This window comes from Sycon ciliatum, chromosome 12 (genome assembly GCF_964019385.1).
Source record: "Sycon ciliatum chromosome 12, ocSycCili1.1, whole genome shotgun sequence".
NCBI classification, from domain to species: Eukaryota; Metazoa; Porifera; class Calcarea; order Leucosolenida; family Sycettidae; genus Sycon; species Sycon ciliatum.
Window position 1 is genome coordinate 5,318,062 of NC_088654.1, and position 21,691 is coordinate 5,339,752.

Sequence of the window (21,691 nt, forward strand, 5' to 3'; positions counted from 1 at the left end):
GCCAATGCAATACTGCTAGCGTTATAACGATAGTTTCTGCATGTTCTGAGCAGAGCATGCAAGAAATAAAATGCTTCTTACCTCCTCCCTCATGGTCCGTTTCGAATAGCGCCTCAGGAACGATCGTGATCGTGTGCATTGTGTCGTGTACCAGAAAGCATTATTCTACGTCACGATCCAAGTGATTTTCTTCATTCCTCTTGCAGTCAAATCCAAAAACTACACGCAAAAATTCAGTCACTTTTGCATCAACTGTTGCAACGAAAAATGTTGGTGGCGCAAGGAGAAGCTTGTCGTTTGGAGTGACAAGTGATCACCGCTGCTTTTCCTTGTCAGAGTCAACAATACACTTTGTTCTGCAGCGTTGGGAGTGGTGTTGGAGTAGAAATTGCTGACTAGACGTCGTGGACGGGCGAGCTTTCCTGCGCAGGTATGAGTTTGGACGTATTTCAGAATTGTCGAGTGGAAAAATTCAAAATTGTTTATTTCAAGAAAACCCCAAAAGGATGATGGGGGACATGTCCTCAGTGCTAGAAGAGGTGTTCTACTATCCGCCGGTGTATAGTGTTTGCTAATTGAGGACGTAGCTCGCTGTTTTATCAGCGCTTGTAATTTGGCTATTTTCAAGACGATCATTTGTGGCGTCAAGGGATGATTGCCCTCGTCTTCTGGGATGCTGGCGTGGCTAAGTGGTGCTGCCCCAAGGAATCTTCTAAGGTGAGGTAATGATGGCTTCATGGAGTTTTGTTCGTAGCTTGTTCTTGCACGCTGTGCCGTGGCTCGTTTGTTGACCCATAAATCGTGCCAATATTGGGCCAATATTGAGGGGTATACCAATTTCATGGTTCCCTTCAAAAGATTTTGTGCGGGCTTTGGAATGTCGATCTACACCCCAAAGCAAACCTACCTGCAAAATTTGAGCGAAATCTGAGAGATCGACTTGCACATATGGTCTGGTTTTCTCAGACATGCTCTCTTAAGAGAGCATGTCTGAGAATACCAAAGTATGTGTGCAAGTGGATCTCTCCGATTTCGCTCAAAATTTGCAGGTAGGGTTCCCTTTGGGGTGTGGATCGCTCGTGCAAAGCCCTTGAAAAAGTTTCTGAAGGGAACCTTGAAATTTGCATACCCCTCAAAAATGGCCGAAATATCACATTATTTATGGGTCTAGAAACGAGTCACGCCACAGCGTATACGAACAAGCTATGAACAAAACTCCATCAAGCCAACATTGCCTCACCTTAGAAGAGTTCCTGGAGCAGTACCGCTTAGCCACGCCAGCATCCCAGAAGACGAGGTCCATCACCCCCTGACGCCACAAATGATCGTCTTGAAAATAGCCAATTTACAAGCGCTGGCAAAACAGCCAGCTACGTCCTCAATTGGCCAGAACTATACACCGGCAGATAGTCGAACACCTCTTCTAGCGCTGAGGACATGTCCCCCATCTTCCTTTTGGGGTTTTCTTGAAATAAACTTTTTTGAATTTTTCCACTCGACCATGCTGAAATACGGCCAAAGTCATACCTGCGCAGGAAAGCTCGCCCCTCCGCGACGTCTCCTCAGCAATTTCTACTCCAACACTACTCCCAAGGCCGCAGAACAAAGTGTAGTGTTGACTCTGACAAGGAAAAGCAGCGGTGATCACTTGTCACTCCAAACGACAAGCTTCTCCTTGCGCCACCAATACATTTTTGTGCGACTGTTGATGCAAAAGTGACTGAAGGCCTGAGCGCAGTTTTTGAATTTTATTGCAAGATGCACGGTGAAATCACGTGCCTTGTGACGCAAGAATGCCAAGTCGCGTGGATCACAGCTCACGAGATTTCAGAGTCACCTTTGTCAAGTGCGCTTGTTGCCTTGAACGCCCGTTGGTCTGGAAGTGATCACACTTGTGTTGTTACTGCGCTCAAGAACACGCTGACCGTGTTGTAGGCCTACGAACCGGGACTTTCCCTGACCATGTAGGTCGAAGACCAGTGAAATGATGATGAAATCACATTCTTTATGACGTAAGAAATCTCTCATGCAGTTCACGCAACAAGTGCGTGCAGCCAGTGCTACTCGCGTGCCAGTCAACACAAAGGGACCGAGCTAGCCGCTTTTGTCGAGCATCGACATGAAAACAAGGGACTTTACTGTTGGACTATATTCGGAATTCCAGGAGGTAAGTGTGAAAGACGAATAACTCTCCATGCTGTACGAGGGGCATATTTCAACGGCTTGCTGCCATTGCAACACTCCTAGGACAGTTTGTGGGGGTTCTCAGCAGTTCAAGCAGGAAATGAAGCTCATCTTACCTCTGCCATCATGGTCTGTTCCGAGTAGCGTTCCAAACACGTTCGCGATCGATGGCCGCGTGTCGTGATCCAGGAAGCGTCATCCTACGTCACAGAGCAAGCGATCTCACCGTGCATCTTGCAATAAAATTCAAAAACTGCGCTCAGGCCTTCAGTCACTTTTGCATCAACAGTCGCACAAAAATTTATTGGTGGCGCAAGGAGAAGCTTGTCGTTTGGAGTGACAAGTGATCACCGCTGCTTTTCCTTGTCAGAGTCAACACTACACTTTGTTCTGCGGCCTTGGGAGTAGTGTTGGAGTAGAAATTGCTGAGGAGACGTCGCGGAGGGGCGAGCTTTCCTGCGCAGGTATGACTTTGGCCGTATTTCAGCATGGTCGAGTGGAAAAATTCAAAAAAGTTTATTTCAAGAAAACCCCAAAAGGAAGATGGGGGACATGTCCTCAGCGCTAGAAGAGGTGTTCTACTATCTGCCGGTGTATAGTTCTGGCCAATTGAGGACGTAGCTGGCTGTGTTGCCAGCGCTTGTAAATTGGCTATTTTCAAGACGATCATTTGTGGCGTCAGGGGGTGATGGACCTCGTCTTCTGGGATGCTGGCGTGGCTAAGCGGTACTGCTCCAGGAACTCTTCTAAGGTGAGGCAATGTTGGCTTGATGGAGTTTTGTTCATAGCTTGTTCGTATACGCTGTGCCGTGACTCGTTTCTAGACCCATAAATAATGTGATATTTCGGCCATTTTTGAGGGGTATGCAAATTTCAAGGTTCCCTTCAGAAACTTTTTCAAGGGCTTTGCACGAGCGATCCACACCCCAAAGGGAACCTACCTGCAAATTTTGAGCGAAATCGGAGAGATCCACTTGCACACATACTTTGGTATTCTCAGACATGCTCTCTTAAGTATTTAGTGAATCGACACGTCATCATTTGGGTCAGGCTCTAATCCTTACAGATTTGTGTCTTCGAAAATGTGAAGGAAAAGGGGTTCACCCCACACCTATCAATTTCGCGATCACTTTTTCGCGTATTTTCCTGCACCTAGACCACTGTGAGCTCAAACTGTTTGGTGTGAAGTATTCATTGAGTACATTGAGTAACCTCGAACAATAGTCAATTTCAATGAGTGAACGCAGGATTACACTGGTAAGCTGTTCAGAGCATTAGCAAGCACAGCGTCCACGGAAGTGTCAATCTAACAACCTCTACTACTAGTATACTTGAGGACTTGTCCTTTTGAGAAGGCACCATTGCCTGTTTGGTTGAACGACTAAAAATACACTAGGAAATTAGACGCCACATGCCACGTACTGCTCTTTTCTCTCCGAAACTCAACACTTGCAAGCCGTAATTATATGAAAGAAATAAAAAATCATCAGTCACACCACCGTAACTCGAACCAGGGACCTTGCTATTCGCGAGCAATGCTCTAACCAACTGAGCTACAGTATGACTCTTATCCACAGTGATAGTAAGTCTATCCTTCCTCGAGGAAGGTTCGAGTCCCGGTGGTGTGACTGATGATGTCTTCTTTCTTTTATATCTGGCTTGCAAGTGTTGAGTTTCGGAGAGAAAAGAGCAGTACGTGGCATGTGGCCTCTAATTTCCTAATACTTTGAAATTCTCGGTGGAATCCATAATTGAATTTGACTATAAATACAAGCAGAACAAACAACAACAAACAACAAGACAAAATGGGTTATGAGATTAGCGATTTACTCGATATTCAAGCTCTTTCTTATCAGTATGTAACGATTTCGACACGCAATAAAGCTGCACTGAATCCCTTTCAGGTGGACAGTGGCGACAAAAGAATAAGGTAAAACCATTAACGGCTTACCGTTAACGTGCTGGTCACCGGGAGACGAGTTTTTTTCGCATCCGTAGGAACATCACCACCCACTATGGATCCAGGCGAAAATGCACCTCTTAAAGCGGTGGGATTTAGGCATATGCGGATAATGTCGGCAGAGAAATTGGCAGAATTCGGTAATTTTTCTGGTAAGTTTCATGCATGTTTGGTATTTGGATAAAGAAATGGAGCAGAATTCGAGGAGTTGCCCGCCATAAGGTATATATGTAGGACTCAGTATAGAGTCCATGCACTATATGATGTCCAGCACCCTATATAGAGTCCATTGGTCCAAAATCCACTATACAGAGTCCAGGAGTCCACTCAGTTTTGATCAGCTTCATCCTGCCGCGCAATCCCCTATAAGGAGTACACTTTTTCTACAAGTCCCCTATTCACAGTCCAGGAGTCCAGTTTATCCAGTCACGCCGTCCTGTGTGTTGTGCCCGAAAGAGAACAAACACATTTTCTGTTTTGCTTGCCTCGTGGCAGCGCATTCCTTTCTTCACTTCAGCCATGGCTGCCAGTTCTGCTGTGCAGTTGCTGACAGTAATCTGTCTCGAGGTAACCAAGGAGGATAAGGAGACGTTCAAAATCAAATCTGGAAAGCGTCTTGTGGTTCTCTGAAGACGTTTCATCAGTGCGCGGGATGAAAGCAGAAATTGCAGAACGAGAAAAAGTTCAGCACAGTTCAAATCTGACGAGTCAGGTACACTAACACTCTCTTTCGTTCGACGCCACAAGGATCCCCTGTTTGGCTGGCCATTGCTGCCAGTAAGACGTTTGAACGGTTTCATCAGAGCGAGGGATGAAAGCAGAAAGCGGAGAAAGAGAAAGGTTCAGCACAGTTCCAATCTGACGAGTCAGATACACTGACATTCTCTTTCGTTCGACGCCACAAGGATACCCCTGTTTGACTGGACAAGAGCTGCCTGTACCACCGTGTCAAAAGGCTGTCCAACTACATGGCAGGACGATGACTGAGGTAAGGAAGCTTTTACTTGTTTCGATTGGTCTGCTGTTCTGTCGTTATGCTTGAATTTGTTTCCATTTTCAAGGAGCGTATCGTGTTTGTTTGATGTTGCTTGAATGAATGCCCTAAAAGTAATCAACCACTTCGTAATAGTCCTCAAGGACTGCAAGGACTTTGCATCAATCGTATACGATCGTCTAGCTATCATCAATTATTATAATTATTTCATGAGAAATGTATTTTTATCCCTGTGAAAATTATGTGAAACTCCACGACACTCTTCCTCTACAAATTATAGTATGATGTCAAATACAATGAGATCCACAAACGCAGTGCCAGTGTACTAGTAGTAGTAGGAGGATTGCTTGTATGCCAATGACAAGAAAAAGCTTCTCAAGCTAATACTCGTATTCCCTGAAGTAACCGTTTTGATGTCACGAACATGACATTGTGTCAGTGAAACTGCCTCGTGACAACAAATCATTGCATTTCCATCTTGGGGAAGACTGACTGACGGCAACGCTGTACAGATTGTTCAAATCATCTCATTTCAATTTACTTCGAAGTATTTGCAGTGAAACACTGTGTACACTACATGTATGGTGGTGTGTCCGTGCGTCTTGAGTGTGCACAAACGATCTTATTCCTCGTATTACTAATAGATTATTGTCCCCACCGTCACCTGTTCACAGGTCTTTGAGTGGATTGATTTTCATTGAGCATCACATTCGTTGAGAACTTGGTAGTTGTGTGCTCCCATGCATCATTACGTTAATAAGCGTATCCTTGTGCTATCTATTTGTTGCAGGTGTGCTGATCTTCAGAAGCTTGCAGAACTGAGTGCTGCTGAACATTTGCATGGCCATGAGCAATGGTGAAGCTTGCTATTGCACTCTCAGCATGTGCTAGTATTATGCTGACCACTGCACTATGTTACTCTCTTACACTACTACATGTATGTAAACGTGCGTGTACCCGTCCCCGTATGCATTCGTTTCGTATAATTATTTGTTATCCCTCTTGACTTTACGTGTAAATGGGTGGACGTTTGCATGGCTGTTGGAGTTGCGTGTGTATTGTGTCTCTACTCTTTTCTTGGTGTTTTCTTGGCGTTGTATAAGTTTGTGTGTGTGTGTGTGTGTGTGTGTGTGTGTGTGTGTGTGTGTGTGTGTGTGCGCGCGCGCGCGCGCGCGCGCAATAGTTTGAAAACAAATAATTAATCCTGGGCTCTCCATTATTCTCTTTCGATTCTTGTTTTTTTTCTAGGTATTTTCTTGGCGTTGTGTGGGTGTGTGCATGTGTGTGTGTGCGTGCACAATAATTTGGCAACACTGCATGATTGAGATATTGTAATTTGCAGCGTCTGCGAAGAGACCACTTGATTTGAGGATGGTGTTTGTAGGGTTTTTCATGTAGTGAAGTGGCTGCAGTGGCGCCTCAATACATATTTTTTATCTTGAGAAGTGAATGATGTAAAGGATTAAAGGGAGAGGCCGTTTTCTGGTTAATATTCACTGCTTACAGCAGATCCTATGTCTAATTTCGAACTCGATAGGGGATGCCCAATTGGCTGGACTTTAAACAGGGAGTGTTGTCCACATAAAGACTCTTTAATCTTTATAGTTGATTTCAACACTGCATGATTGAGATATTGTAATTTGCAGCGTCTGCGAAGAGACCACTTGATTTGAGGATGGTGTTTGTAGGGTTTTTCATGTAGTGAAGTGGCTGCAGTGGCGCCTCAATACATATTTTTTATCTTGAGAAGTGAATGATGTAAAGGATTAAAGGGAGAGGCCGTTTTCTGGTTAATATTCACTGCTTACAGCAGATCCTATGTCTAATTTCGAACTCGATAGGGGATGCCTAATTGGCTGGACTTTAAACAGGGAGTTTTGTCCACATAAAGACTCTTTAATCTTTATAGTTGATTTCAAAATTTGGACTCCGTACAGTTGATTTTGGACCAATGGACTCTATATAGGGGTGAAGCCAATTGGCTGGACTCTATACAGGGAGTGATGTCCATCTAAACTGAGCTCACAGTTGATTCCAATTTTGGACTCTGTACAGTGGATTTTGGACCAATGGACTCTATATAGGGGTTGGACATCATATAGGGGCTGGACGCTCTACTGAGTCCAACATATATGATTCTGCCACTTTCACTGCTTTTCGAGCAGAATCTGCCACCTTTTCGAGCATTATCTGCACACCCCTAGTGGGAGTTGAGTAGATGAGATCCACCACAAAGTGGTTAAAGCCGGAAAATCCCATTCGCCGCATTCATGCATCCATTCCAAGCTAACACAAAACAAGAGAAGTGTTCGCTCCCTTCATCTGAGCCCGAGATTTCATTCCAAATTGACTTGGTAATTGACTGACTGATGACCGCAATCTCGTGCACATCAGCTACGACCTGTCGACTACATGTAGTTGGTTATGCTCTCACCGTCCTGTTTCACGCTGATATTTTGGTGTTCACGACGTGTTTGTCGTGCTGGAAACGGAGCGTCTCTGTAAGTTCGTACCCTTGGTTATCCCACAGTTTGCCCTGGAGAGCACTATCATACCTGCACGGTCACATTCCTAGTGGATCTCCACCTGAAGGGTCCGTCCCTGATTCACCTGCCGGCTCGTTTGCAAGTGATCTCTCGCAGATGGTGACCAGGGTCAAGTCCCTGAAGCAATCAGAGCACTATCGCTTTAACTCATTGCTGCCACAGAGGAGTGAGGCGCTAAAGGACCTCCTCAGCCCATCACAGCACCTGATACTTGGCAAAACTGCAGAGGCGGGGGTATCCAGCTGGATGACGGCTGGCCCCTCCGCGACTTGCCGAGCACATGTGTGTGGAGCAGTACTGTCTTTGAATCACGCAGCGACGTATCCTAGAGGGGATTATCCCACCCACACAACACGCTGCGTGATCTTCTGGCTAATGCCATGGGCGCTGCTCTACCCATTGTCCGGATTGAGCTCCTCCTTCTGCCGCTGGAGGGTGAGTCGCTCTTCGGAGCCTCGGCCAATGGAAGAGAAGAAGTCAGGTTGGATATCTGTGCAAGAGGTTTCTGGTCTCGACAGCAGGATACATTTTTGATGTTACGGTGACTCGCCCATCAGCATTCGTGTTGTCGAGGGGCAACCTTTTGCACAGACGTCTAGGAATGAAAGCCGGAAGAAGAGAGCATACCTATGGATTTTAACAGATGTGCATTCACACTTTTGGTCTTCAGCACCAATGGCTTGTGTGGCACGAATGTCTGCGGGCTTTGATATTTTAAAAAGAACTTGGTCGGCTTGATTGTCATGCATCATTCTGGATTACAGTATTCATTGGTCATTTAAGATACAAGATCTCTTTCGTTTTGGTCAGGTGGTTCGTACTTGTTTCCGCAGTTGCCCGGCCTTGTTTTTGCGTGGGCGATCCAGGGCTTTATCATTTCTGGATGAGCGCCGTACACGGCCTTTGTAGACGCACCTTCTGGTTAATATCGACCTACTCTACAAGTAGGATTGGTCTGGGATTTTTAACCGGCTTTCCAAGTTACGCTATTGCAAATAATGATCTTCTTTGATAGTAGTGACTGCTAAGAATTGCCTGGGTTGACTTTGGATTTTTCTTCAATCATCTTTCAGATCACATTATCATGGACTTTCAATACACTTCTTTGGACACCCATCGTACCTGCCAAGTGCTGACAGGGATTTTACCGATTTTTTCACGATTATCCAATTTTGGATGACCTCCCGAAAATCACGAATAACTGAAAGTGAGGTGAATTGCTGTGTTTACGATTTTCTGGCATACTGCACGCAGTTGGGTTAGGATCTCGGCCACAACGGTGAAGAAGAATGGTTACGCACAGTTTGTCCCGGTGGTGGTATGTCTCTGAAATGCTTATTAGCGATGGTACATGTATATTGCACATTTGATTGTATAACTTGTGTAAAATGGGTCTTTCTTGATGAATGACGTCACCAGAAAAAGTTAAAGTGACTAATGGGAAAGAGTACATATCCCGTATTGAAGTAAATCCAGGGATTTTGCACTGACAATCCCGAAAAACACTATCAGTACTTGACAGGTGTGCAAACGCCACTGTCGTCAACACATGGAACCCCCACCGACTCTTTGTGGCCATGCCCGAAATGACCTTGCCATAGGTCCAGTGGCATCTGGGATTGCTACCGAAAACTGCATGATGAGCAACAATACCTTCAATAATTATCATCTCTTAGCGGCCACTGGCCATCGCGAGAATAATTATATCAACAAAGTTTTGCCGGAGGATGCACCCAGTGTGATGACAGTGCTCAACACCACGGAGGCAGAGCGTAATACAGAACAGCAAGGACATCAAGGCTTGTTGGATGCTCAGAGAGTAACCGAGGTTGACGCGCCTTGGAGTGTCTCAATAAAGGTTTGAAAATTGAAACACACGAATGCAATTGAACACCGAAATCAAAAACTAGAGACTGCTGAGTCCATTCTGTAAACCACAGGTACCATGTACTTCAGTAGCAATATGAACACTAAACGCCAGTGGAGCTCATTATATACAAACGAATTGGAGAAGTCGGAAAGCATTCGCGGTTTTGTTGCCGCTTGGCCCTCACCACACAGGCGCAGTGCTAAACATGGTGTAAAGAAACTCAGCATCTAGAGAGAATCAGTTCGCCTAGAACAATGGCTAATAATATGCAGAGCAGATCAGCAGACTCCGGGGCAGCGTGTCTAAACAAACCCTAGAAACAAAATGCAAAAGAGGGGACGAAAGGATTTTCGCACAAAAGTGATGCTGGTAACGGAAAGGCATGAAAAAGTAACCACGCACATGTGTATAGGGCAGGGGCAGCTAAATGGTCTGAACGACGGGATGGGGGAGGGGGGTATGCTTATAACCAGTGCGTGTTGAAGAGTACTGACAAGGGATCTGCATGCACGGCCTTCAATTAATGGTGGCGACTGCCAATACGCTGAGCATCAGGGAGATGAGAGCGGAGAGCGTCAGCATACACGGCCTTCAATTAATGGCCACGGCTGCCAATACGTTGAGCAGCAAAGAGACGAGAGCGGAGAGAGTTAGCATGCACAGCCTTCAATTAATGGCCACGGCTACCAATACGCTGAGCTATAAGGAGACGAGAGCAGAGAGCGTCCGCATGCACGGCCTTCAATTAATGGCCATGACTGCCAATACGCTGAGCAGCAAGGACCCGAGAGCGGAGAGCGTCAGCACTGACGCACCGCTGTCTTCACCGGACGGCGTGGTGGAGCTACGTTCACCATAGTTGAGAAGGGGAACACCGGCCTTTCCTTCACGCCTGGCGGTGTCGTAGAAGACGTCGCAGTACAGTCCGGAGGAAGTCTTGTTGAACTCCGGAATCGTGACGTTGGCAAACACAAATCCGTCGCTGTTTGTGTACGTATCGTGGACTTTGAAGCACAGGGATAGGTCGAAGTACTTGTTACCGCGTCGAATATAGACGTCGTCAGCATTAATCGGTCCACTCATGATATTGAGATAGGAGACACAGTTCTCACAATACTCTACAGTACGACAGTAGAGGTTTATGGCGTTGGACACATTGAAGACGTTCTGGCAGGAAAGCCGATTGTAGAAGATAGCGTTCTGTGGACCGCCGTCAGCCGCATAGCTCGCTCGACGTAAGATCCGCCTGTGCAGAAAAACACACACCGAAACAGGCACACACACACAGACACATAGACACACACACGAAGTGACACACACACATGCACACACACACACACACATGCACATACACAAAGACACACACACACACACACACACACACACACACCATGTATACGCACATCACAAGAGAAGAACACAAATCTGCAAATGGACTGGATGTGCACCCACAGATTTTCTCTTATAACAACAATAGCGGATCTGATTACGAATGAAACAGATCAGGAGAAGCGCCAGATAAATCTCTAATCGATACAACTGGCAGTCATGTGAATCGACCCCAATGCACACCTGGTCTACACCAAACGGAGCATCGGAAAAGGACCGCAAAGGAAGTTACCTTTTTTAAGAAACTCTTTGTGGTAGCACTCTTAATTTTTCAACTGAAATTATGATTCTGCTGTATTTTATTGCCGTTGCAATGTCTATTGCTATGACGATGCGGTGCCGGCACTTTTTCTGTCTCCGTCTTTCAGTACTGTATACTCTCTGATGGCCTGGAGCAGACTTTTGTTAGGGTGTAGGAGAAATATCTTCATTTTTCCGGTTTTGATAATGATAGCACATCAATATACATTGTGGTCATAATGTGTTGGCATTTGGGCTAATTTCAACAGCAGCCCAATGGTCTGCTCTGTGGGCCATGTGATAAATTTGTTATCGCATGGTTGCTGCGGGCCTTATGGCATGTTTATTGCCCCTCAAGGTTAGCCCTCGGTCCTACGGCCCCCGGGCTAACCTCTCGGGGCAATAATAGAGAGGTTCTGGGGTACGATTTTCCGTGCCAAAATCCGTATGGGCGCTACGGATTTTTTCCAGGCGTGCTCCATACGATTTTTCGGCACGAGAATCCGTGTGGACTGGCTTTCATACGAACCATGCTTCGTATGGAGATTTTGCGTCATCGGGTGCAGAAAGATTTTTCGCGTACAAATTTGGTACGAGAAACATCGATTTTTCGCGGGAAGTTTTGATTTCGGTACAAATTTTCAAAATAAAAAGGCATAGCACGGGAATGTGACGTGTTTGCGATCGTAACCTAGGCAATGACCGCAAACACATAAGTTCCGTACCCCGGAACTTTTCACTGCTCGAAAACGACGTATAAAAAATCCGTAGAGCCTCCACGGATTTTGGCACGAAAAATCCTACTCCGGAACCTCCCTAATAGGGAGGTTCCGGAGTACGAGTTTCCGTGCCAAAATCCGTATGGCCGCTACGGATTTTTTCCAGGCGTGCTCCATACGATTTTTCGGCACGGAGAATCCGTGTGGACTGGCTTTCATACGAACCATGTTTCGTATGGAGATTTTGCGTCATCGGGTGCAGAAAGATTTTTCGCGTACAAATTTGGTACGAGAAACATCGATTTTCCACGGGAAGTTTTGATTTCGGTACAAATTTTCAAAATAAAAAGGCATAGCTCGGGAATGTGACGTGCTTGCGATCGTAACCTAGGCAATGACCGCAAATACATAAGTTCCGTACCCCGGAACTTTTCACTGCTCGAAAACGACGTATAAAATATCCGCAGCGCCTCCACGGATTTTGGCACGAAAAATCGTACTCCGGAACCTCCCTACTATGCCATAAGGCCCTTGCAGCCATGTGATAACATATACTTATTACAGCATCTCATAGCACAGTGAGAACACCGGCCAATGGAAAGAGAGAGGGTGTTAACCAACCACGGCAAGGAAGGAAGAAGGGGAGGAGAAGAAAAAGGAACCGGCATGGATAAGCAGTGATTGCAACAAAATGAGAAATACAAAATCAAAGCAAAGGCGCGACAAGGCTCTAAAAAAGGCGGACAGAAGAAAAGTCCTTAGCTTCTTGGGGAAGTGCCTAATTATATGGACAAAAATAAACAGCTACTGTGTATGGGCTGAACTGGGCAGCAGTGATGTACATATATCGTTTTGGCTTGGCCGCAGAAGTCAATTTTGAATGAGAAGCACCTCGGATAGAATGTACATTTTCCCATTCTCTGAGGGGGGGGGGGGGGGGGAGGGAGGGAGGTATATCTTATCTGATTTCTACTGTAGTACTTGGTCCGACTTGTTAAAATGTGCGCCTCACTTCAAAACTCAAGCATATGTAAAAAAGGAGCACCTTTACTAAAAAATCAGCCAAGAGACGGTAGATAGATAACTACTGTATCGTTTCTTGGCCTGACCTTCTAGTTTTCGTCGCTGCTGATGTCTCAGCGCGCATCTGCAAGTGCATCAACCTGCAAAACGTCGACATTTTTCATCTCTTCCAAGCTACGCTGCGAATCCTTGATATTTTCACTCCATAGGCACGATTGAGACGATCGATTTCGCCCCCTCCTCGTGCAGTACGACTGCCAGAATGTTGGCTGTCGGTGTTGTTTTCGCCTGACGCTCCCACGATACCTTCAACTGAGGCGAACAAGTACACAACCACGCATAAAAAAATCACTTATCATCGCCATGTGCCGCGTGCGTGCTGAGTCTGATCTGTGTCGACATGTCATGGAGTCAGACTATGCGTGCTGTTCCCTGTCTGTTTCACGAATCCACTGCACTAGCCCCGCGGGCCCGGAGACTGGCAGTCTTGTGACGGAGCTTTAGCATTAGTTTGATGTAGCGATGACGCCTCGCGATCGCGGCTCTGAGGACTCTGCACCATTCACGCAACATACCCGCAGAATAATTCATCCTTTCTGAGCTTCGGTTCTGCAGCCAGGTTGCGCCTGAAAGGCGACCTTAGCTCAGGGGCGGGTATTTATTTCGATAAAATTCTCGGCGATCTCTTCTGTGATCATATTTCGTCGCCCGCCGTATCGTGAACGACTGCGAGAGAGATCAGCAAACTGGACGGGGCGATGCTGGTGCTTTCTGCACCAGCATTGCTGAAATTCTGCCAAGGAAACAGCGACTGCAGCGATTTCAATCAGCCAGGAGGCACTCGAGAACAATCGGCCAGGAGTTTCTGGTACTCTGTGACAATTCCCCATCGCATTAGGGTGTTGATTTCAGAACCAGGCCTTCTCTGTGTTGCGCGAGGAGCAACAGGAGTCCTCTGATGACAAATTTTGGACGCAAAATGCTCAATTCGACTAGGATCCCAAGGCGCTGCCTCCTTTGGAGTTGTAGCCATTTCTTCTTCAACATCACAAATCGACAACTGAAGGACAGTGTTAGGTAGCTGGAAAGTTGAGAGATTATTTGAATTTGTTCGGTTGACTTTCGAAGCGAAGCGCACATTTTAATAACTCGGACCAAGTACGAAGATATAGCTTGGGGAGATGGAGTGACCTTTGGACAATATGACAATGTTTGCTAGCGACTATAATCGAGCAATCGATCGTCAAACTAAGAGTAATCGAGAGTTGAAAATCCACAATCACTTCAGGCATACAATAAAGTCTAAATCCTCATCAACGGCAGGCTGTGATGTCAGTTCTCTTTCCAACATCTTGGATCTGATCACCAGCGCAGTGTTTTATCATGGGTACGGGATGACTGCCGAAAGGTATGCATGATAAGATGGGGGCGCAGTTTTCCAATTAAATAAAGCCTTGCAGGGGCGTACACTGCTCGCCTCCAGGAGTGGTTCCTATGCCAACTGATCAAACAAAATTCCACACAATTAGCCCTTGGCGGATTATGCCGGCATAATATTTGGCATAATCTTGGGATTTGGTCCAAAAATTATGCTCCGGCATAATATACGGATTCCAACGTGTAAGGTCGGCATAATCTTTCGGTTTAGACAAAAATTATGCTTAGGGGTATAATACAGCATTGTCAGAAAGCCTGCAGATGTTTTTTTTTAAATACCCCAGTTACGACTCCTTGTCATAGCCCTTGGCGGATTATGCCGGCATAATATTTGGCATAATCTTGAGATTTCGTCAAAAAATTATGCTCAGGCATAATAATTATACTGATTCCAACGTGTAAGGTCGGCATAATCTTTCGGTTTAGACAAAAATTATGCTTAGGGCATGGCCGTGTGTGTATGCGTGGTTTCTCAATCCTCTATGTACAGCGTGAATACATAGTGGAACCAAGCATAATTCAGCATAATTCAGCATATTTGTTGGCATAATTGTGGCATAATCAAAAGCATACTTTGACGATTGGCCAAGCATAGTCCGCCAATGGCTACACACAATTGCTAGTGCTCGTATACGTATCCGACGGAGTTTCTGCATAAACTGCTGGATGTCACTGCTACGCATTTTTGACTTAAAAAAGACTCAACTTTGCCAAGGCATTTTTATGGATGTTTTGTTCAGCGGGACGATTTCATGCAGTCTTGAGTCGGGTTACAGTCAACTTCGCCAATAATGACTACGGATATAACAACAATTCGCGAATAACGACAGCATTTCCATGCCCAGAGCAAAGTCCCTTCCAACTGTAATACATAATTATAATGGGACTTCGGGTATAACGACACTTCGCGAATAAGGACACTTTTCTGATGCCCCTCGGAGAGTGTCGTTATAAGCGAAGTTGACTGTACAATAATATAACTATTCTCGAGAGAACTGCGGTAAAGCTGCCCAAGTTTTGAATCATCTGGAGTAAACATCACACAGGGCAAGCAGAAGCCACCATGGCACGCCGGTCAAAAGACTACCCAGGGAAACTCCTCCAACCCGGCAGGATAGTTGAAAGCGGCGCTGTCTGGACACGCACGATAAACGAAATCCTTCGCCTTCAGTGGCGCACAATAATTGTCGATGACGGAAATCTTTTCCATGTCCGGCAAATTTCGGGGGAAACAGGGATTCCACTGTGGAAGTACACTTTCAGAATATCCTTTCCAACACACTACAATGCCACTAAAGTAAGTCTTGGAAGATTCAGCAGCTTCTAACAGCGGTCGCTCTACAGCTTCGCCGACGATTCTGTCCCCTGTGCTGCTCGTTGCAGACTCCACTTGCAAGGCAGGTGCGTCCGCAATCTCATCTATCGCTTGACCTTCGTCACTGGCTACACGCTTTGCCTCCTGCTCCAAAAAAGCTCTGAATAGAGCGCTGGCCCTCTGGATGTCGACGCTTCATTTTTCTTTTCCACGAAGCGAAAGCATCGTCAAAAATGTAACCAACTAACGTTACTTTGTCTAAACAAACTGCAAAGGAAATGACTCTGAGATCGAGGAATTGATGTCACTAGTAGGTCTACATGGTCTTTGTAGAGAATTTGTTGCACCCAGTAAGTAACTAACTTAGTTCAGTAGATCTATATTGTGTCACGAAAATGCCCCAGCAGAACTTTTACATCTGACCTACATTTCACCGTCCTCTGACCGTCAGGCGGACTGCAGGCGCCTAGGCATACATGCACTGCACGCTGGCCAGGATCGAAACATTCTCCGTAGATCTACCCACATCGAAAAAAAATTACTGGTTCCCGGGCATCCCGGGAACCGCTCTATGTACGCCCCTGCCTTGGAGGTCAGTTCAGCTGGTGTTGTTGATCATGCATGTTTCAATAAAAACTTACTCGAATCTCGGCATTGTCGTGCCAGAAACAAAGTCGGTGGTCCTGTTAAGACCACAGTCGTTGCACTCATAACGCAGTACTGCAAACGGCTGTGCAGGTAACATATTCCTCGCCTGAACAGACGAAAAGAAAAGAGGACAACACCGCATACTGGGCTAGGCATGGCACGTTGTGACCTTTCGCAGCAGCAAAGGATGTCCGCAGCGAGGTAACGTGAGTAATGCCTAGCAGTGTGTTTCAAAAGTCCAGACCTCTGGTTTCAAAAAACCGTTAGGCCAGGATCAATACCACGTAAAATCTGAGATCACTTTACGCAAATATTTTCCGAAATTGGGCATTTGTTATTCAATCACTTAGAAATGTATAATTAAAATGGAAGAAATCACATGGAAACGAGATATGAAGCAACTACCCACGACTGTAACAAGATAATAATCTTTATCCTTCTGCAGTGGATGTGTGGGCGCTATTAGTGGGCGCTGCACTTCCGTATGCATGTCTTGCTCTCATCTTGTTTTTCCCTCTCTTTTATGTCCTTCTCTATGTTTCCTGGCAAGCTTTGTCTGTGCAGACGCCGAGACCACCAAGGTCGGCTGAGCAGCATGGCCCCGCCACCACTTTCCGCATTCATTCGGGAGCATAGTGAAATTTGTAAAAAATAAATAAAAAGCCAGTCAGAAAGTGGGATAAAAGGGCACAAAACTGAAATATTACTGATATATTCAACGACCGGAGGCCTAGCTCTCACACACCTTCAGTGCGCAAACCAACAGCGTTCCAGCTTGGAAGGTTGAAGGTTATGGTAGGACTAATGAGGGGAAGGTGAGCGCAGCGAAAATCTGCCCAAGCTAAGTTCCACATTTCCGGTCGTTGAATATCTCAGTAACATGTCAGTTTTGTGCCCTGTTATCGCACTTTCTGATTGCTTATTATCTTGTTCCAGTCGTGAATAGTTGCTTCATAACTCGTTTCCATGTGATTTCTTCTATTTTAGCTAATTATATTTATAGGCTCAGTATTCGAAACTTATAATTATGAGGAAAATTGCGGGAGCTCCCTAGCTGTGTCCGGGGGGGGGTGGGGGGGGGGCATTTTCAAAAGGCCGTCTTATTGCGCAAATTCTCACTCGAAAACGACTACAATACTCTCCGTGTCTGCTCATAGAAACCCATTCATTGCTGCGCATAGACATCTGTGTATTATACATGTATAGCCCCACCCGATCCACACACACAGAGTCATACACCTGCCTGCTTATGAAGGGACGAGAGCGCCCCTCCCCCAGTCACTAATTTGCTTATGAGACCTCCCCCGCAAACAAACTGACCTGATAACACATCCTCCCCCCCCCCCCCCCTCCTCTTGCTCAATCATGCACATGCTGGCTCTGAGCTTTGCTACAGTACCATGGCCTGAGTCAACATGTCGACGTACCCACCCGAGGTGATAACACCCTGGACCTGGTGATGTCTGATTTCCCTTCACCAGCAACTGTTAAGGCACACCCGCCTATTGGACTCTCTGATCATGCTGTCCTCCAAGTTGACTTTCCTGTGAAGCTCACCCGTGAGCCCAAGACATCGCGTAGAGTCTGGCGATACCACCGCGCAGACTGGGAGCGGCTTGCCCACTTCTACCGAACAACAGACTGGGAGAGCATGCTCGGACCTGAACCGGATCTCAGCTGCGACAACATCACCAAGAGGATCCTCGAAGGAATGGCACAATTCATACCCAACAGAGTTATCTCATCGCGCCCCTCCGACGAACCTTGGTGGACACCGGAGTGTACAGCTGCAGTCAACACCAAGCGACAGTTGTGGCACCAGATGCGCTCAAATCCCGACAGTGCTGATAAGAAAGCACACTACCGCACAGCTGCAGCCTCTGCACGCAGTACCATCCAGCGAAACAGAGAACGGCATATTACCATGCTCCGGCAGAAACTCACCACTGGTAGCCTTCGGGACAAGGAATGGTGGTCCATTATCAAGCGTGCGGGTGGCAAGGGCCGCAGCGCTGATATACCAACACTCCGATCTGCTGATGGAACTGAGTACACAACCAGTCAGGAGAAGGCCAAGTGCCTTGGTCAGTACTTCGCCGATAAGTGCAGCCTCGGCCCACAGGACTTCAATGAGGAATCTGAATTCCCCTTTGTCCAGCCTCGCTCCCAAAGCCGTCTCCTAAGTATTCGCTTCCGCCCTGCTGAGGTCCGTAAATTGCTGAGGGCCCTTGATCCTTCGAAAGCGTCAGGCCCTGATGCAGTTCCGGGCAGAGTCCTCAAAGCCAACGCTGAGCACCTTGCAGTGCCACTATGCTTGCTCTTCCGCCAGTGCATGACGTCGGGGACACAACCACAGTCTTGGAAAGTGGCAAGTGTCGTCCCAGTCCATAAGAAACGGTCAAAGTCAGCCCCATCGAACTATCGGCCCATTTCCCTCCTGTCGCTCATCTCCAAGACAATGGAAGCAGTTGTTAACCGTGCTCTCACCAACTTTCTCGAACGAAATAATATACTCTCAAACCACCAGTTCGGTTTTCGTCGAGGGTTAGGACCTGCTGATCTCCTAACAGGACTACACCACCAATGGAGCAAGATAGCAGCTGCTGGCGGTGCTGTACGTATTGTTGCCGTCGACATTGCGGGGGCCTTCGATAAAGTCTCCCACGCAGGTGTCCTTCACAAGGCAAAGGCTTACGGAGTGTCCGGGAACCTCCTCAAGTGGCTCCACAGCTACCTGGCGGATAGACGAATCCAGGCCGTTGTTAGTGGACAAACCTCACCTAAATTCCGAATCAGCTAAGGTGTGCCGCAAGGGAGCATACTGGGCCCCACTCTGTTCCTCCTATATGTCAATGACATGGAGGACCACCTCCCAGCCACAACCCAGCTCGCCATATATGCAGATGACACCACGCTTTATCAGTGCATCCCATCCCTGACCGCTCTCCCAGTTGGCCTAGCGCAGCTCCAGACTGCTGTGGATGCCTTAGCTGAATGGGGCCAGAGCTGGAAGATCGCATTCGAGCCGACAAAGTCGCAAGTCTTGACAATTTCGCATCACCGTCAACCCTGGCCGATTCCTCCAGCCACTTTCAATGGGGTGGCCATAGAGGAAGTGGAGGAGCTGAAGTTGCTCGGAGTGCTCTTTGATCGGAGCCTCTCCTTTCGCTCCCACATTCGACAGGTTGCAGTCCGTGGTCACCAACGTCTTGGCTTCATGAGGAAGGCCCTGCCCATTCTCGACAGCAAGGCCAAGTATGCAGTGTATCGCGGCTTCGTCCGCCCAGTACTTGAGTACTGCCCGCTTTCATGGTTGGGTGCGTCCCAGTCTACCCTGAACCAGCTGGACCGGGTACAGCACCGAGCCCTAAAGCTCATCGGCCCAGGGTCATACCTCCCAAGCCTCACTGTTCGGCGTCAAGTCGCAGCACTCACATTCCTGTACAAGCTGCATTGGATCGACGGTCCCCCAATCCTGACCACCATGACACCACCGAGGGCAGTTGCAAACCAGCACCGGCGCTCCACTCGCCAAGAGCAAAAGAACCAGCACCAGCACCAACTAGCACCGACACTGCACGCCGGAGCCCGTAATAGTGCTCTCCGATCATTCCCCCATGCCACGATCCAAGACTGGAATCGTCTCCCATCTGCCCTGCTACGCAACCTTCCCACGCAGAAGGGAATGCAGGCATTCAAGGAAGGCGCCTACAAGTCGCTCCGCAGCCGAGACTGGCGTTCAGCCACAGATGCCCTCTGAACACTCCCTGAACACCCTCTCTGCTTGCACCCTGGCTCCCCCCTTTTTTATTTTTTATTATTTTATTTTATTTATTTTTTTTATTTTTTATTTTTTATTTTCTTCCTCTATCACATGTATCATCTTTCCGTTTTTCCTTCCTCTATATAAATGTACCCCCCCCCCCCTCCCCTCCCCCTGTGCCTACTCCTCCCCAGTTTTTGGTGCTCTGAAGTGTCGCTGAAGCCGAGACCTCAGGTCGGCGGAGATGCTCCAGTTTTCACCACCACAGTTGCGTCTGCAACCACCTCTACCATGCAGTATTCTGTTCTCGAGGTTCGTGGTTTCTCGTAAAAAAAAAGAAAAAAAAAAAAAAACAGTGCTGCAGTGAGTACTGTATGTGAGTAGCCTCCACTGGCCCTGCTTATGCATACATAACATAATCATTGAAGAGAGCATAGCACTTGCTCACTGCACTAACCTTTGTCATGGGATCGATGCCATCTTTACAAATAGCTACGGTGGTATTTGCACTCCTGATGCACGTCTCAGGGTCATTGTCCGTGATGTTCAGGAACACGTCATACTGGCTCGCGTTGTAGAAGTCGAGTCCCAGTGTCTCCGTCACCACGTACGGATAGCGCACTATCCCACATCCCTCTTGCGAATCATTCACTAGGGTGATGTTCGGTGCTTCGCTCAACGTATTCAGTTCCGCTATCAGCTCTTCCACGTTGCTGTCGAGGATGCCCTCGATCACATCGTCAAGGAACATCACACAGTACGTGTGGAGGCCGAAACCACTGCCGATGTTGTCCAGTTTGTCTCCTTGCGTACACAGCGACAGATCAAACGTGATCTGGCCCTCAGTCGTCGCCACCTCTTTCAGAAGCGACTCGCCACTCTCCCGGCATGTATCGCACTTAGCATAGATCAGGGCCTGATTGCCGGACGATGCGGGACAGTAGATGTAGCGTCTGTTGGCGAAGCTTTTCCAACCACTTGAACATACCTTCACCTGCGTGCTGGGGCACACGTGGCTGTGCCCCAGAGCCACCCCCAACAAGCTACACAAGGCTACGAACGCCAGCACACACCAGCGTTCGGCATTCATGATTGATCGGCGAGACAGGGTTCCTCTATTCAACTCTTTGAAGTCTGACGTTGAGCCTCGTCAAGTTCACGCTCACTTCGGCAAACTCGCCGAGCACGCGGGCTGTTGCTTACAATTATTTGAAAGATGCAGGAAATCGTGACCACTAACACGTCCAAGCCACTGCAATCAAGAGAGACGGGTGGAGGACATTCGTTCAAAACTACACAGCAGAGTGCATCTGGCATCAATACTCAACTAATGTTGACCTTCGCTTTCTCAACTATTAGTATTACTTCAAACTGTGCTGGCCAGTAAATCAAGACAGTAGTTTGGACAGCTCCGGCACGTACGCAGCACTCAGCAGCGCTAGCTAGCTGGTGCTAGGGGTCGGCCCAGCTGCGTTTGCGCCGGAATGATCAAAAGTTGAGTACAATCGATCGAGCGGGCTGATCCTCCTACTGAGTGCGTTCGATTACACACTTGAATAGATTCCTGAATCCATTCGCCTGGATTATAGTCGTTCGTTTTTAT

At 47.2% G+C, this 21,691-nt stretch overlaps 1 protein-coding gene and 1 long non-coding RNA gene across 2 annotated transcripts; one reads left to right on the forward strand and one right to left on the reverse strand.

The window, feature by feature from the left end:
* The first annotated feature begins 4,858 nt into the window (after nt 1-4,858).
* Nucleotides 4,859-6,484, forward strand: LOC135828561 (uncharacterized). Its single transcript, XR_010555709.1, has 2 exons — nt 4,859-5,132; nt 5,929-6,484. It is a non-coding gene; the product is annotated as an uncharacterized LOC135828561 (long non-coding RNA).
* A 2,994-nt stretch (nt 6,485-9,478) lies between these two features.
* LOC135828165 (uncharacterized) lies at nt 9,479-21,491 on the reverse strand. Its single transcript, XM_065340613.1, has 3 exons — nt 20,546-21,491; nt 16,319-16,431; nt 9,479-10,800 (listed from the first exon to the last, which is right to left on the reverse strand). The coding sequence occupies exons 1-3, from the start codon at nt 21,176-21,178 to the stop codon at nt 10,296-10,298; spliced, it is 1,251 nt and encodes a 416-aa protein (XP_065196685.1). The 5' UTR covers nt 21,179-21,491; the 3' UTR covers nt 9,479-10,295.
* Nucleotides 21,492-21,691: the final 200 nt, after the last annotated feature.

Bases quoted from the DNA above. Each gene is read 5' to 3' on its own strand.
- LOC135828165 (XM_065340613.1), bottom strand. From the start codon at position 21,178: ATGAATGCCGAACGCTGGTGTGTGCTGGCGTTCGTAGCCTTGTGTAGC. The intron at 16,432-20,545 runs GTTAGTGCAGTG...TCGTCTGTTCAG, and splicing joins GCATCGATCCCATGACAAAG to GCGAGGAATATGTTACCTGC. The intron at 10,801-16,318 runs GTAAGTTTTTAT...TTTTCTGCACAG, and splicing joins ACGACAATGCCGAGATTCGA to GCGGATCTTACGTCGAGCGA.